At 38.0% G+C, this 17864-nt stretch overlaps 1 protein-coding gene across 4 annotated transcripts in view; it reads left to right on the top strand.

The window, feature by feature from the left end:
* Positions 1-4863: 4863 nt before the first annotated feature.
* MIS18BP1 (MIS18 binding protein 1) overlaps positions 4864-17864 on the top strand; it is a 59843-nt gene continuing 46842 nt past the window's right edge. Inside the window, exons 1-4 of one of the 4 annotated variants that reach the window (XM_007112805.4) lie at positions 4864-4935; positions 10045-10676; positions 14601-14711; positions 15325-15800. In XM_007112805.4, the coding sequence (XP_007112867.2) occupies positions 10136-10676; positions 14601-14711; positions 15325-15800 (1128 nt within the window). In that variant the 5' untranslated portion in view covers positions 4864-4935; positions 10045-10135. The other 3 variants (XM_055088404.1, XM_007112802.4, XM_055088405.1) reach the window with 3 other exon arrangements.

Below are 17864 nucleotides of genomic sequence, written 5' to 3'. Positions count from 1 at the left end.
AATTATTAGAGAACTACAAATCAAAACTACAATGAGGTATCACCTCACACCATTTAGAATGGCCATCATCAAAAAGTCTACAAACAATAAATGCTGGAGAGGGTGTGGAGAAAGGGGAACGCTTCTACATTGTTGGAGGAAATGTAAATTGGTACAGCCAATATAGAGAACAGTATGGGGGTTCCTTAAAAAACTAAAAGTAGAGTTAGCATATGGTCCTGCAATCCCACTGCTGGGCATATATCCAGAAAAAAACATAATCCAAAGAGGTACATGCACCCCATTGTTCATTGCAGCACTATTTACAATAGCCAAGACATGGAAGCAACAAAAATGTCCATTCACAGATGAATGGATAAGAAGATGTGGCATATATATACAATGAAATATTGCTCAGCCATAAAAAAGAATGAAATAATGCCATTTTCAGAAACATGGATGTACCTAGAGATTATCACACTAATTGAAGTAAGCCAGACAGAGAAAAACATATATCATATGATATTGCTTATATGTGGAATTTTTAAAAAGATATAAATGAACTTATATATGAAACAGAAATAGATCCACAGACATAGAAAACAAACTTATGGTCACCAAAGGGGAAGGGGGAGAGAGTTAAATTAGGAGTTTGGAATTAACATATACATACTACTATATATAAAGTAGATAACCAACAAGGACCTACTGTATAGCACAGGGGACTATACCGAATATTTTGTAATAACCAATAAGGGAAAAGAATCTGAATAATCTTATATAATATATAAGAATATATATATATATACACAAATATATATATGTCTGAATCACTTTGCTATACACCTAAAACTAACACACACACACACACACACACACACAAAAGAAATAGGACCACTATCTTACACCATATACAAAAATTAACTCAAAATGGTGAAAGACCTGAAAAGAATGGTTAAAGAACATAAGACCCGAAACCATAAAACTTCTAAAAGAAAACATAGGCAGTAAGCTCCTTGACATAGTTCTTGACAATGATTTTTTGGATTTGACACCAAAAGCAAAGGCAACAAAAGGAAAAATAAATGAGTGGAACTACATCAAACTAAAAAGCTTTTGCACAGCAAAGGAAACAATCAACAAAATGAAAAAGCAACCTACAGAATGGGAGAAAATACTTGTAAATCATAAACCTGATAAAAGGTTAACATCTAAAATATATAAAGAACTCATAGCTCAATAGCAAAACAAATATGATTTTAAAATCGGCAGGGAAACTGAATAGACATTTTTCTAAAGAATACATAAAAATTGCCGATAGGTATAGGAAAAGGTGCCCAACATCACTAATCCTTAGGGAAATGCAAATCGAAACTACAGTGAGCTACCATCTCACACCTGTTAGAAATGTTGTCATGGGACTTCCCTGGCGGTCCAATGGTTAAGACTCTGAGCTTCCACTGCAGGGGGCTCGGGTTTGGTCCCTGGTCAGGGAATTAAGATCCCACAAACAAGCGGCACACCAGAGATAAGTGTTGAGAAGGATATGGAGAAAGGACAACCCTTGTGCGCCCCTGGAGGGAATGTAAATTGGTGCAGCCACTATAGAAAACAGTATGGAGATTCCTCAAAAAATTAAAAATAGAACTACTATTTAATCCAGCAATTTCACTGTTGGGTATTTAACCAAATTAAAAAAGATTAAGATATTTGCACCCCCATGTTCACTGCAGCATTATTTACAAAACGCAAGACATGGAAAGAACCAAAGTATCCACTGATGGATGAATGGATAAAGAAAATGTGGTGTATATATATATATATATATATAAAGGAATATTATTCAGCTGTAAAAGAGAAGGAAATCTTGCCTTTGCAACAACATGGATGGAGCTGGAGAGCATTATGCTATGTGAAATAGGTCAGACAGAGAAAGACAAATACTGTATGATCTCACAATTAATGGTGAAATTAAACAACAACAACTAAACTCATAGATACAAAGAACAGATTGGTGGTCGCCAGAGGTATGGGTTGGGGTTGGACAGGTGGAAGAAGGTGGTCAAAACATATAAACTTTCTGTTATAAAATAAAGAAGTCTTGTGGGTATAATTTACAACATTATGACTACAGTTAAAAATATTGAACTGTATATTTGAAAGTTGCTAAAAGGGTAGATCTTATAAGTTCTCATCACAAGAAAAACAAAACTGTATCTATGTGTAGTAATGGATGCTAACTAGACATAGTGTGGTGATCATTTCACAATACATACATATTCAAATTATTTTGTTGTATACTTGAAACTAATATAATGTTATATGTCAATTATATCTCAGCTAAAAAAAAATTTTAAGCCTTTGAGACAAGGCCTGTTCTTCCCATCTCCAGCATGATGGATTTCAGGGCCTGCCTACTTCTGCCCACTGTGGGAGTCCTCTGATGGGCTACCCCAAAACTCCCTACTGCATTGGCCAACACTCTTGTCAATTTGTATTGCAATCTTTGGCTCCATCTGCCCAATTCTGCTTCCTTCTCCCTTTTTCTTTCACAAATGTCTGATTTGCATCAAAGCCTGAAGATTTACCAGGCCCAATTCTTTTTCTACCCCTTTAAACTTTCACAGGACTTATCTCCCAATAAATCTCTTATACTCCTAACTGCATCTCACCATCAGCTTCCTGCAGGACCCAAACTGATACATCTTCATAGCACTTATTACAATTTGTAATGGTATGTTTATATATGTTTGTGTGTTTGTATACTGTCTCTATCACAAAATAATCTCGTTGTCAGGCTTTTCTACTGAAGGGTCCTCCTCTAAAAAGCCTTAATAAAAAGCCTCGATAACCTCACTGTGGACTCCATCCTCATCCCTCCTCTAAATCCAGAGAGGACTTAGTGGTTGCACAGTTGTGCCTTACATTGGGAACACAGCTGAGAGAGTGAGAGGTGACTAAAATCCTAATCCAGGGCTACATTTTCCAAACGTAGGATTTCTCAACCTTGGCATTACTGACATTTTAGATTTGATAATTCTTTGTAGTGGAAGAGCTGTCCTGTGCATTATAGGATGTTTCATAGCATTCCTGTCCTCTACTCACCAGCTGCCAGTGGCACCCTTCTCAGTTGTGACATTTATATTTCCAGACATTGCCAAATGTCCCCTGGGGTGCAAAATCATCCCTGGTTGAGAACCACTGACCTTGAGGAAAGAGCATCTTTTTTATAATTCTCCTCAAAATGCTATATGGTCAATTAGTACCCCTGCTGGAACTTACCATCGTCCTAGGAATATTCTTCCAGGCTAAGCAGACCCAGATCTCTTGGCAGCAACTCCCACACAACATGAGGATTCCAGTCTTCTCCTCCTATGTCTGTCTTCTGGACCCTAAGTGAGTCTGTATGTGTTCCCAGGAGTTACAGCTTTAGGACAGGTTATCCCAGGTGCCTGGCTGTGACGATAAGAAGCTCGTCTGCTTGTCTCCTGGCAGACACAAACTTAGAGGGTCCATCCAGGGCAGCATGTTGATGTCCCATTGGACAGATGAACATTGTCCCTTGGCCTGTATGCCTTCTTATTGCACTTTTTATCCACAAACTGTTATCCAGTGTTCCTTGGAAAATTATTAGTGACCTTTATGTAAATTCCTGTTGCTGTTCACCCTGGAGCATGCTAGATCCTAGTTATTTCTCACATGAGAAGTGGCTAATTAAAAAAATTAAAGTCTGTAATTCTGAGGGTCTGCCGTCAATATTTCAAGGTTCCTGTTTTGGCTGAATGTGTGAGCCATGGCTATTTCCATCATCAGGAACAAAAACCTTTCATACCTCTATTTCAGATACTTTGACCTATGAATGCCTGTCTTTTCAAAGTCCCTCTATCCCACAAAGTGTATTTCATAGACGACACTAAACATATATTTTAAGTCTGGTTTTCCTCATAAATTTGGTGCAAATCCATGTCCGGCCATTTTCTCATTATGCTGCACAGACAGAAACTTCATTTGATCTATGATTTGCTTCCCTCCTCCCACCCCCAACTGGTTTCTTTTCCTTACTTGCATTCATTTGATGTTTTAAATTTATATTCTGAATATTCGGTGAGCACAAGACTTAGTGGATACAAGATTTAGAAGAGGGAATCGCAAAAGTCACTTTAAAAAAATTAATCCATTACAACCATTTCAGTCCAGTCTTAACGGACAAATGCGATACATGACTCTAGGATGTTGAGAATTTTCTTGGATAAGGTAAAAAATAAACTCTCCTGTCCTAAATGCTGACTTGGTGGGGGAGGGGGGCGGAGTCCATGAACAGAAGATGCAGGATTGGGAGCTGAAAGGGATTTAAGGCTGAAAACACTAGTTACTCCTCTGGCTCCTCCTCCGCCAAGACTGAAACAAGGCACCCTACACAATGCGAAGCGAAGGATATACAGTACTCCGCGGTGGTTAGTCAGAGCAGAGCATCACTGAGAGTAGCCTAAGGCAGGGATAAGTCTCAACGCGAGTGTCACGAATGCATCGCAACCCAGAGTAGTAATCGAGATGATCAGGTTAAAAAAAAAAAATCACACTTCCTGGGGGAATAGCTCAAACTAAACATCCCATTGCAAGTATAACTTTGCATTCAGTCCATTATCCCCTAAGAACAAAACGTTCCTTCTCGGCCTCAAATATTTGACGGTCTGAGAAAACTAAAAGCTCTCTCAAACATATTCAGCAAGCCGTTTCCTCACACTACGAAGGAACCCCTAACCAAAACCTGTTAGCTTTCACACATAGAGCAGCAGGGTAGCCAGGAAGGACCAAACTTCTTAAACTGCAGTAGCGCGGGAGCGCGCGGGGGACGTCTGACGTAGGCCTTCCTGCCGCAGAGCATTTCGGGAGGAGCGGCGGAAGGTGGGGCTAGCGCCCCTCTGAAGAAGAAACGAAGTCCGAGAACGACTATAGGTGCGTGCCCAGTACCCGAGGCAGCTTGGGGTTGCCCAGTTTTCATGGAAACAGCATTGCTTACGGGGAGCGGGGACCACCCCCAGTTTTCCTGAGTCCCAGTGAGACGCACGGTGACGCAGTTCCTGGGCGCGCCAATCCCGGGCTGGCTGGGAGGGCGGGCTCTTCAAATTTGAATTCCCAAGCTGTTTAGGTGTTAGGGAACCTCACCGAGAAAGTGAGCGTCACCTGGGGCTAGGCCGCTGCGAGCTGGGGCCGACTTGGGCCAGAGGCGCGAGTCTTGGGGCACCCAGGTCCCCCTCTCCTCAGCACGAAGCCGAGCCCAGACTGCAGCCGTCTTGCCATGCCAGGCCCTTCGCCCAAGGTACGGCCACCCCGCCCCTCTTCCCTCGCCTCCTGCCTCCGGTTCTTTCTGGCGCCGCGAGTCTCAGCGCTTCAGCATTCTGGGCTCTCGCGTACTTTTGTACATTTCTGGCTTTGGCTGTGGTATCACAACTACTCATTCATTCGGTGTGTATTTGTTGCGTGTCTACTGTAGTTATCAAGAGAGTAGACTACTTTCCTTCAGATTCGTTTCGATGGTGAGCGCTCCAGGATTTTCTTCTAAAATCACTTCTAGAAAAAAAATTTTTTTTAGAAGATTACCAAGTAGGAGAATTGTGTGCATCACTGCCCGGTTCTTCACCTTGGAACCCAGCATCCACAGAGCTAAAGAAACAATTGATCCATCCAGCTTCTGTTTTCTTCTGATTAAATTACATATTAGTTGCAAATATTTTCAGATGTAAGTGAAATTATTTAGGTAGTGGGAGGCCCCTTCATCAAAGATAAACGCTGCTCTTCAAAGATAAACGCTGTTTACAATTTGGTATACTCACTTACAGATTTTTTGCTCTATGCTTATGCTCCTGGATGTGTTTGTTTATTTTTGACTTTTTTTTTTTTTTTTACAGAAATTCAATTGTACGTCCTGTTCTGCTGCTTTTTTAATTTAGTGTATCCTAGCTACTTTCTATGTCAGTATATGCGTGTGTGTGTGTATATCCTTTTATTGAATACATAGAATTCAGTTGTATGGATGTAGCAGAATTTTGTCCCATATTGATAGACATCTAGTTTGTTTCTAGTTAGCCTGGTGCTTCAGTGAACAGTAGAATTTTGTCCCATCTTTATATATAGGCCAACTCTGTATATGCAGTAGATGTTGACTATTATTACCACATATATATTTGCATTCTTATGTAGATGTTTCTATAAGAAAAAGAATTTTAAGTAGAATTTCTTGACCAATGGCATGCACACCTATATTTTGAAATTAATCTGTACCAATCTGATAAGCATAAGAAGTCTCACTGTTTTAATTTGCATCTCTTCATTTATTAGTAAAATGGAGTGTCATTTTGACTCATTTCTTGGCCTTTTGTATTCCATTAATTGCCATAAATGTCCTTTGGCCATTTTTTGTGTTGATCATTTCTTTAAATTGATTCATTTGGTTTCTTTGAATGTTATCTGTATTGACCCTCAGTGTGTCATGTGCTGCATTTTCCCCCCAAATGTATCATTTGCCAGTTAACTTACTGTTCCTCTCATTTTTTTCCCAACTCTATCTCCCAGTTTTGGTTAGTGTGCCTTGGGAGTTTTGATCCATTCCATTATAATTATTATTAATATTACCACAACAGTAAATTCCTAGAACTTTTCATGTCTTCTTAGGAAGAAGAGTAAAAGTTACTTTCAGTATCATATCCATGATAACAGTTGTTTAGCCTGCCTTTTACATACTATAAATGCTCATAGCTAGCTTTTTTATATAATGGTTTTCCCACGCCTGAGTATTTATTTTGAATAAATAGCCATTTTTCCTAGTACATCAGCATTTGTCAGTTTTCAGAATAAATTATAAGTATTAGATTTTCCAATAGTTTTAAGCAGTTAATGAAGGCCCAAGCATACCATTTTAGAATTCACCTTCTCTTTTTCAGTCCTAGAGTCTGAGCATCATGATTTATTTTCTTTGTTTTGCTTTTCTGTTAACTAGGAAGAGAATGGGGCTTCAGGTGTTTATTGAGTGGCCTCTACCCAGTGGCTTTTTGTTTTTCTTCTTTATCTCTTCTGCAAAGTCTCTATGGTCAGAGAAAATCCTGGGTGATTTTTTTTCTCTATATCCTTCTCTTCCACCAACTGCACTGAAACCTGGCAACTATTGGCAACTCTTCGCTTCTATTGAGTTGCTCTTTATCACATAAATAAGAAAGAGGTGCTTCTCTTTCTTATTTAAAGAGGAACTTTCTGCATCTTCGGGGAGGGTGAGTGGAATTTGAGGATTTTCAGAATCTTGACTATGCACCTTTCAATCCTATTACATGTTTGAATTGAGAAGGAAGAAGTTGGGCAACATGAACGAGAGGAGTTGTGTGCTGGTTCTTGGAGACTTTCACTGTGACTGTAATTATCTGCCTTTAGATGAAAACCGTTCTGTGTGTGTACAGTAGTTCCCACTGCTCCCCCCCATTACCCGCAGTTTCACTTTCCTCGGCCCACAGTTTCAGTTACCTTCAGTCAACTGCAGTCTGAATATATTAAATGAAAAATTCCAAAAATAAACAATTCATAAGTTTTAAATTGCATGCTTTTCTTAGTAGCATGATGAAATCTCACACTGTCCCGCTAGGGATGTTAATCATCCCTATGTCCAGCATATCCTACCCATTAGTCACTTAGCAGCCCTCTCGGTTATCAGATGGACTGTCGAGGTATCATAGTGCTTGTGTTCAAGTAACCCTAATTTTACTTAATAATTGCCCCCAAGCACAAGAGTAGTCGTGCTGGCAATTTGGATATGCCAAAGAGAAGCTGTAAAGTGCTTCCTTTAAGTGAAAAGTTGAAAGCTCCTGAGGAAAAAAAATCGTATGCTGAGGTTGTTATGGTCTGGGTTAAAACCGAATCTTCTATTTGTAAAATTGTGAAGAAGGAAAAAGAAATGCATGCAGGTTTTGCTACTGCACCCCAAACTGCAAAAGTTTACAGCCACAGTGCATGATAAATGCTTAGTTAAGTTGGAAAGGCATTAAATTTGTACGATAAGATATTTTGAGTGAAAGAGATGACATTCACATAACTTTTATTACTTTTTATTATTTTTTATTTATTTTTGCTGTGCCGCGTGGCCTGTGGGATCCTAGCTCCCCAACCAAGATCGACTCCACACCCTGCCGCATTTGGAAGTGCGGAGTCTTAACCACTGGACCGCCAGGGAAGTCCCTATTACAGTATATTGTTATAATTGTTTTATTTTATTCTTTACTGTGCCTAATTTACAAATTAAACTTTATCATACGTATGTACTTAAAGGAAAAAACATAGCGTATATATAGGGTTTGGCACTATCCACAGGTTCAGGCATCCACTGGGGGTCTCTTTTTTTTTTTTTTTTTTTTTTTTTTGCAGTACGCGGGCCTCTCACTGCTGTGGCCTCTCCCGTTGCGGAGCGCAGGCTCAGCGGCCATGGCTCACGGGCCCAGCCGCTCCACGGCACGTGGGATCTTCCCGGACTGGGGCACGAACCCGTGTTCCCTGCATCGGCAGGCGGACTCTCAACCACTGTGCCACCAGGGAACACGAACCCGTGCACCCTGCATCGGCAGGCGGACTCTCAACCACTGTGCCACCAGGGAAGCCCGGGGGTCTTATAATGTATCCCTCCCTGGGAGAAGTGGGGTGGTGGGGAGGACTAGTGTGCTACAGATTGGGCCTGTTCTCAGTTCTGCTAGTTTATTTGCAGTTTATACTTCCTGCTGAGCATTTCATTATGTTCTAAGGAATTGAGATTGTGTAAACCTGCACATACTTTGCCTTCTTGCATTTGTCCCAGTTTATTCATTTTTGTTTTGAGAGCTTAAAGAGAATGGCTAGTGAGTATTACAACTCTCAGCACAGCATTCCTGTCACTAGCACATTGCCAAATGCATAAATATATACATTAATACATATTTGCTGAATTCAATGGTTTTTGTGTCATTCCCAGGATAACCCTTTTTTGTCAGCTCTTGTTATCGAGGAATATTTCCTTCTTTTTTTCTCTTATAAACTATCGGATAAAATGGTAATTCGTATATGAATTTTTAACTTGCATATTTGTTTCTCACAGAAGTTACTGTAGATAAAGATACTTGATGTCTTTGGTCTGATTGCATTTGTATTTTCTGAAATAGGCTTTTTATGTTTATATGATGTCAAAGACTGGTTGGAATAGTTATAAATTCAGTGATCAGAGATGCTATAAATCTAGATTTTCAAGTTCTGAGCTCCTCAGGTTGAAATTTTGTTAATTTACCAGGTATTACAGAATGTAACTGTATGGTTCATCACCTAGAATCTTAATTTCTAGGTGTGGGAAATAAAATTTATATGTAAGAAGCAAGCTAAAACAAGTCTAAGACCATGTATGCCCAAGTACATGATTTCCTCTAAAAATTCTAAGTAGCAGTCAATGTTTAGAAAATTAGAATGAATATAATTTACTTTTGATTTGAGGTTTTCTTTAAACTAAAACCTCACAATTAAAATGTTCTGCAGCATAACAAAATCAGGATTGGAGATTATTTAACTTAAAAATTGAATGGATTTTTAGCCTTCATTAGGATATATCATTGTAGCTGCTGCCTTAAAATTTAAGTGCCTAAAAGGAAAAACCATATTGGTGAAATTTAATCTTTTATAACTTAATGTAGTGCCATATGCAAATGTCAGTTAATGGTTTTTGATGCAAATATTAGATTGGAACTTCCAGGACTTGAGGTTCAAATAAATTTCAAAAACAGATATTCAAAATTCAGCCCCTAGAGCGATTAACTAGAAGACTTGGTGAAAGCTGCTTTTTCGTAGAGAAGTCAATTTAAAAGCCAAACTGTTTATCATTGAAAAATAGTAAAATGAGGCTTTAACAAAAATATAAAATCTTAGTCTGATTTGTGAGCTATAGATTATCCAGTGTTGTTATGAACGGATTAAACCTTTTAATTAGTATAATGTTGTTATGGAAAGCAAATAAACTTAACTTTTTCTGTACCAAAGCATGGTAAAGGTTGATTTCACATTGAACTACAGGTTCTTCTGGCCCCCTGCTGAAGGTCTATCCTGAAAATTGTGTTTAAGTGAATATTCTGTTAGAGGAAATTTGTTGTTTCTGTTTATCAAGATGATTGCAACACCTTTGAAACATCCAGGAATTCACTTGTCTTCAGAGACATCTTCTCAGAGGAGAAATATGCCCATGCATGCAGTCTTTTTTGACAACATTCCTTCAGGCACACTTACTCCTGTAAAAGATTTGGCAAAATATCAGAAGTCCTCTTTAAAATGGAATGACCATAAAAAGAGTCAGTTCCTAGAAATAACAGTTTTTAATAATAAAAATATATTTCAATCTACCATGCTAGCAGAGGCTACCACCTCTAACAGTTCTCTTGATATCAGTGCTATAAAGCCCAACAAGGATGGATTAAAAAATAAAGCAAGCTATGAATCACCAGGAAAAATATTTCAAAGAATGAAAGAAAAAGTACTACGTAACAAGCAAGAACAAGCATCAAGAAGCAGTTTGTTGGAACCACCAAAAAATGAAAGTAATAAAATTTTCACTCCTAACGGAGCTGAGGAAGGAGTATTACAGCATACCTACCTCTGTGAAGAAAAGGAAAACAACAAATCATTCCAGCCAGAAGACAGTTCACTAAGAGGTTAGTTTTATTACGTGTTGGTTTAAAAAGTGTTTATTGTGTCTGATACTGTTTTAGGCACTCGGGCAGGATACAGCAGTGAACAAAATGAACAAAAATCTCTGCCCTCATGAAGCTAGCTTACATTCAGTTGCTGGGAGACAGATCAAATATGTATTTTTTAGGGTATATTAGAAGAAAAATGCTCTGGAAAGAAAAAGAGGAAGCATGATGGGGAGAGTTGGAGGAGGTTGTAATTTTCAATGGGGTGGTCAATGTTTCAATAAGGTGGCATTTGAGCCAAAAATTGAAGGAGGCACTAGATACAGATATCTTGGGGACTGAATGGGGAAGGATGATCCTTCAGCTGGTACAAATGCCCTGAAATAGAAGTATGTGGACTAGCTATGAGATTATCATGGAGTGAGCGGACAGAGCTGGGAAGGAGTGGATAAATAGAGGGTCAGATAATGCAGGGCCTTACAGTTGAATGTTAGAGTTTGGGCTTTTATTGTGAACAAATTAAGGAGCCACTGGGGAGTTTTGAGCAGAGGAATGACACGATCTGACTTACATTTTAAAATTTGAAATAGTTAATGAAGTAATTCAGTTGAGAGAGGGTGTTGGCTTGGGTCAGGTGGTAGCAGTGAAGATAATAAGGAGTGGCTGAATTCCAGATATATTTTGAAGGAAGAGCCAATAGCATTAGCTTAGAGATTGGATGTGGAATATAAGAGGTATAAAGGGTGATTTGTTTGTTTGGTTTTGGTTTTTTTTGCTCGAGCAACTGGAATGATTTAACTGAGGTGGGGTAGACAGGTGGAGTGGGGTTGGGGGCCCAGCAGTTATGTTTTTTGTCATGTCAATTTTGATATGTCTGTTAAAAATTGAAGTGTAGTTGTGAATTAGGCTTTTGAAAAAAGTTAGTTGGAATTTAGGGAAGTGGTCCAGGTGTGAAAAATACATTTGAGAGTCATTAGCACCTAAATGGTATTTAAAGCTATGAGATTAGGTGGGATCATCAGGGAGTAAGTGTATACAGAAAAAACATTCAAGGATGAGTCCTGGGGCACCCTGAAATTTAGAAGTTAGAAGAAAGAGTAGGAAGTACTGAAGGCCACTGAGAAGATGAGGAAGAAGAAAAACAGAGGAAAACAAAATGCTTTTGAGGAAGTTGTCATTAGCTGTGTCTAATGCTGCTAATCAGTCAAGAAAGATGAAGGCTGAGATTTGACTATTCGATTTAGCAACGTGGACATCATTGATGACTGATGTGGGCAGTTTTGGTGGAGTGATAGGAGCAAAAACGTGATTCAAGAGCGTTCAGGAGAGAGTGTGAGGAGAGAAATTGATGATGGTGAACATAGACAGTTCTTTCTGAGGGGAACAGAGAAATATGGGAAGTATGGTTTAGGAAGATCTTGTTGTTTTTATTGATTGGTGAAATAACATCATCTTGGTGTGCTTTTGGGAATGATCTACTAGGGAACGAAAAACTGAGATTTGTAGTATGATATTCTTGAGTAGTTGAGAGGGAATAGAATCTAAAAGTGGATGTTTGGCCTTTGCTAGGAACATAAACAGAACATCAAACAAGAAGGCAGGCAGTGTTATGTGACTTCAGAAATAATCTGAAATAGGAAGTCAAGTCATCAGTTGAGAGCGAGAATGGGAAGCAGGTATTGAAGTTTGAGGAGGTTTGAATAGTGTAGGAGAGCAAAAGAGTAAATGGCCTAGGCCTGATTTCCTGGGCAATGTTAAGGACTTACTTGAGATTTGTGGGCATGAATTTAGGTAAGACCAATCAGTATGGTTGTGAGTTTTCCTCTAGCTGCATAGGTGCTGGTGGGGAATAGGAAGGGGGTTGGATTTTATCAGGACTGTAATTTTGCCAAATACAGGCATCCTCGTTTTATTGCAGTTCACTTTATTGCTCTTCACAGATATTGCGGTTTTTATAAATTGAAGGTTTGTGGCAATCCTGTGTTGTCAGATAATGGTTACCATTTTTTAACAGTAAAGCTGCTATAAAAAAGAAATTGCGTTTTTAGCAATAATTTTTTAAATTAAGGTATGTACATTTTTTCTTAGACATAAGACTTGCACTCTTAATAGACTACAATATAATATAAATATAACTTTTATATGCATTGGGAAATAAAATTCACATGACTCACTTTATTGTGATACTCACTTTATTGCAGTGGTCTGGAACTCAACCCACAATATTTCCGAGGTGTGCCTGTAGGATGATGTGAAAAAAGGACAAAGGAGTTGGTGTGTGTGCGCAAGGGGGTGGTCACAATTGGCCATGAAATTTAAGTTGGTTAGATAGAGAAAAGAAGACCTGAAGGAGGTGAAGAAGTGTGAAGAAGTGTAGGTCTTGTTGGGATAGTCAGTGAATTTGAGAGAATGATCTGGAAAGATATAAGGTGATCAGAAATTGGGACACTTGAAATTGAGATTTTAATGAGTTGCAATAATTGATAAAGATACTTTACATGCATTATTTCTTTTGATTCTTTCAGCAAACACTATGGTTATATGCTTATTTAATAGTCTTGGAGATGGAGCTTTTAAATATGTCACATCTGCTCTGTGTCTCACAGGTAATAAGTGATGGGCTGAGAATTAAATATAGGTATCTATTAGAAAGCCCATGCTCTTAACTACTACACAATAGATTGTGGGTATATTGTTGTATTTCAAAGACAGTGATATATTTTGACACAAAAAGCAGAGTTTTCTAAGGGAGTTTAGGATAGAGGTGGGGGAGTATACAAAATAATCTCATACAGTCTAGGAGAAAAGGGAGAAGCAAATGAAATAATGTATATTAAAGCATGTTTTATATGTAAAGTGGAATTAGAGAGAAGTAACTGACTACTTTGAGAATCTGATGAATCTTTCCCCAGAAAATGCACATATATACAAACACAGATTTTGTATATAATTTCAGAGATCTTTTGGAGAGTCTCTGCATGGATCCTTGGACTCTCAAATAAATGGCCCAAGTTCTATATAGCATGTTATATTTGATTGAATTACCTACTCATCTTTACTACATTGCCTTGTTATTTCTAGTAGAATGAATTAAAGAAATAGAAACTTATCCTTCTTTTATGACACATCATTACAATAAAATCTTTATATTAAGGTTTCTAAGGCCAAAGCGGCATACTTATTAAAGTATAATCACTACCAGTTTTTTCAAGTATAATATTTAAAATTAAACATATAAAATAATTCAATTTTTCCTTCTCTGCTACAAATTAAGTTGATTACCTTCCCCTTTTTGTGTGAAAGAAATTCATTTCTATATTCAAGAAACAAAATAACCATCTAGGATGTAAAGCAGAATAAAATGTAAGTAATACTATTAGTTCCTATTTTTCTAGTTGATAAGCCTACCAGATTTGTGCCTTTGAAGACCTGCTAAAGAGATGTCAAAGAAGTATATATTATGGTTTAGTCTGCTACTGAATCTCAACATGTTGATTTTTAAAGTATAAGTTACAACTTTTCAACTGTTCTTCCACATTTTGGAAATTTCCAGGAACCAGAAGCAAAATCAGAATTTTCAAGGCTGGATGGCACTTCATATAGAACCTTAACACTGATTTGTGGCAGAAATAGAATCTTATTCCAGATGTCTAGGCTTCTGAGTTCAGTAGTATACTTTTGTCTAGAGTTGGCAAGTAATGTGGAGAAGTTTTAAAAAAATTCTTTTTCAGCATAATGTAGGTATAGAGAATCTGTTGAAGGCATGAGACAATAATAAAGGGAAAAAACAATGTAACTGTCATATATTCCATAAGTATACACTATTGGTTGGATCATTACTGAACCTAAGTCTATTCCAAGATTTTTTTAAAGGCATTTTTTTCTTCTTAGTGACTAATACAACTCAACTTCTTTCTTTAAAAAAAAAACCAAAAATCGCAGCCTCAGTCCAAGAAGTTCCTTCAGAATCATCAAATAATATTTTCCTGTCAGTCAAGCAAAAGATTCAGTATCAGCAGGAAAAGAAGGCACCTCTGTGCAATTTAACTTATGGTAAAGTGCTTTTTGCTTTGTTTTGTTTGTTTTTAGTTTGTTATTTCAATGTATGGCTAAATGTTCTAGATAATTATTTCCCCTATGTAGGCAACGAGCATTGACTGTGGATAAAAGATTGAGTTGTAAAAGCCAGCGGCAGTCAGAGAAAAACTGGGCAGGAGGGTGTAACATTTCTAACCTGAAGACTTTTTAATATAAACAGTTTTATAAAACAAATGAACAAACATAACAAAACAGAAACAGACCTATAGATATACAGAACAAACTGATAGTTGCCTGGGGAGGGGGAAATGAGTGAAATAGATGAGGTAGATCAGTAATACAGACTTCCAGTTATACAATAAATAAGTAACGGGGATTTCATGTACAGCATAGGGAATGTGGCCAATCATATTGTAATACCTTTGCATGGCGACAGATGGTAACTAGTTATTGTGGTGATCCTATGTTGTGCGTTATTTGTAATGTGTAAAAATACTGAATCCTTATGTTATATACCCTGAAACTAATATTTTAGTCAATTATACTTCAGTTTTAATTGTTCTGTTGCTCTCTTTTAATTTCATATTATCCTTCTATAAATTTTGTTTGGTTTTGTGTTTTTTTGCAGAGCTTCCAATTCTGAACCAAGAACGTGAAAATGATTCAGCTGCAGGAGTCTCAAACAAGGCATTAACTAGAGCTCAGTTGGCTAGACAAGTTCTTCACTTAAAGGAGAATACAGTTGCAATCACTAAGTCCAAAAAGGACACATTTGTTTTAGAAGGCACTGATTCTACCTGTGAAAAATCCCAAAATACCACCATTGAGACTCTCTGTGTTCCTTTTAAAAATGGCAGTCAATTAATGGTTTCTGATGATAGTAAGATTACAACAGAAGGCACTTCAAAACAGGAAATTAAGGATGGAAATGAGAAAACAATGCCCAGAGAGACTGATCTTCCAGGTTCCATGAATGATACATGTAAAATTGTGCTTGCAACTCCAAGATTTCATATAGGAATACCTCAGAGATCAAAAAGCAATGCCTGGAAGCTTTCTCCAAGTACATGCCAAACTATTACTAATGGAGTTAATAAAAATAAGGTAGGAAAACTTTTAAGGCAGATGTATATTTTTTTTTTACCCCCATTCTACAAGAGCATGAGCTCTTTTGCTTTCTCATTAACAGTATCTTCATTTTGGGGTTTTGTTATTATTTAGTGTAGAGGCAGTGTGGCCTAGTGAAAAGAACAATGGATTAAAAGTAAGACCTAGGCATTAACTCTTACTTTGCTCTATTACTAGTACAGTCTTCAATTCCCTTTGGGGATGAACAGTGAGGTATTCTTCTTAAATTTTTTTTTTCCTGATTCTTGGGCTTCTATTAATAGAGCAATTAAGAGTTACAGCATCTGAAGATTTGAGAAGTTTTTCTGTTGTAATACAGAGGGATCAATGAAAGACTTTAGACCATCAAACTATGTTATATTAGGATAAGTTCTCTGAAGGAAGTGTAATAGAAATACAAGTTCAATCAGAAAGATACAATGTAAACTTTCCAATTGGTAAAGGTTTGAGCCTTTATTTTTAAAAGGATGATTGTAGGTATCAGACTGAGATGATATTTGAATTCTGTCTAAATTTTTTTTTAATTTAATTTTATTTATTTTCGGCTACGTTGGGTCTTCATTGCTGTGCGAGGGCTTTCTCTAGTTGCGGTGAGCGGGGGCTACTCTTCTTTGCGGTGCACATGCTTCTCATTGTAGTGGCTTCTCATTGCAGAGCACGGGCTCTAGGCACACAGGCTTCAGTAGTTGTGGCACACAGGCTCAGTAGTTGTGGCTCGCGGGCTCTAGAGCACAGGCTCAGTAGTTGTGGCGCATGGGCTTAGTTGCTCCGCGGCATGTGGGATCTTCCCAGACCAGGGCTCTAACCTCTGTCCCCTGCATTGGCAGGCAGATTCTTAACCACTGTGCCACCAGGGAAGTCCCTGTCTAAATTTTAAAGAGTGATATAACAGTTACAGTTTTGTATCTCAGTGTATTTATTGGAAATTGCATTATTTGCAAATGTTTAGACTTACGAGGAAAAGTTTTAGATGTTGTCTTAAAAGTATGAGGTGGGTTAAGTAAAAGATTTAAAGACATCTGTTCTAAGAGACCCTACAGTATTAATTCCATTATCTCTATAATACTGTTTACCTCAGCTACTAGGCAAAGTCCAAGCCTCCCAGGTCTCTTATCTCTATACAGTTCTGTACATGCCTTAGTCTGACCCAGTCTCTCACTCATCTCTAACTCTCCCAACATTACATTGCTCTCTTGAACTCGAGTTACAGCATTAGCAAAATGTTATATTCTCAATCTTCTATGAACATTTCTTAACTTTGCTCTAACTAAAATTATGGCTGTTTCTCTTAAATGGTGGCTCTTTTTTCTCCCATATCCCATATTCTGTTGGACCTAGAGATGATATAATATGCGTTCCTCTTGTTCCTCATTCTTGTTTCAGGTCATTTTTCCTTCCTTCTCTCTAAAACCACTCCTTCCCCCTCCCTAACTTTTGAAGCATGTGCCATAAGGCTTTACCACTCCCTCTGTCCTTTTGTAGTCATCTATAGCGCAACCTCTTAGTTATGAGCTTGCATCCTGTTGAAGTGTTTTGACACCTGTTACTTTTTCCTCTGCTACTCCTTCTGTCGTCAACTCTTGTGACATCAATATCCATGTAGATAATCTATCCAGCCTCCTTGAATTCTTGATTTTCAGAGACCTCCCTCCCAATACCCTCAACTCTAGTCATACCCATCCCTTGTCTTTGCCAGTCCATGCACCAGCTTCTCACTTTCAAGCATCCCACTCTCACTATTAAATCCTGTGTGCTCAGATCATTCTACCTCTAGTACTTTTCCCCCATCCCCACCATCAATACTCCACCCCACTAAGACAACCTTCAGTTCATCAAATCTTTTCTGTCCTCATTTCTCTTACCTTACATAGAGTCCATGGTCCATCATTATAATCATCCCCTTGACTAAACTCAGTTCTGTTTATTGCTTTTCCTTCTGTCTTCCTCTGGCAAAATTGTAACCCTGGTTAAATTTTACTCTTTTTTTTTTTTTTGCTACATACCTGTACCTGAGAAGTAGAAGATGACTGGAACAAAATG

This window comes from Physeter macrocephalus, chromosome 11, assembly GCF_002837175.3.
Source record: "Physeter macrocephalus isolate SW-GA chromosome 11, ASM283717v5, whole genome shotgun sequence".
Lineage (NCBI taxonomy): Eukaryota > Metazoa > Chordata > Mammalia > Artiodactyla > Physeteridae > Physeter > Physeter macrocephalus.
Note: the sequence above shows the minus strand (reverse complement) of the source record. Positions and strands in the feature narration are given on the sequence as shown.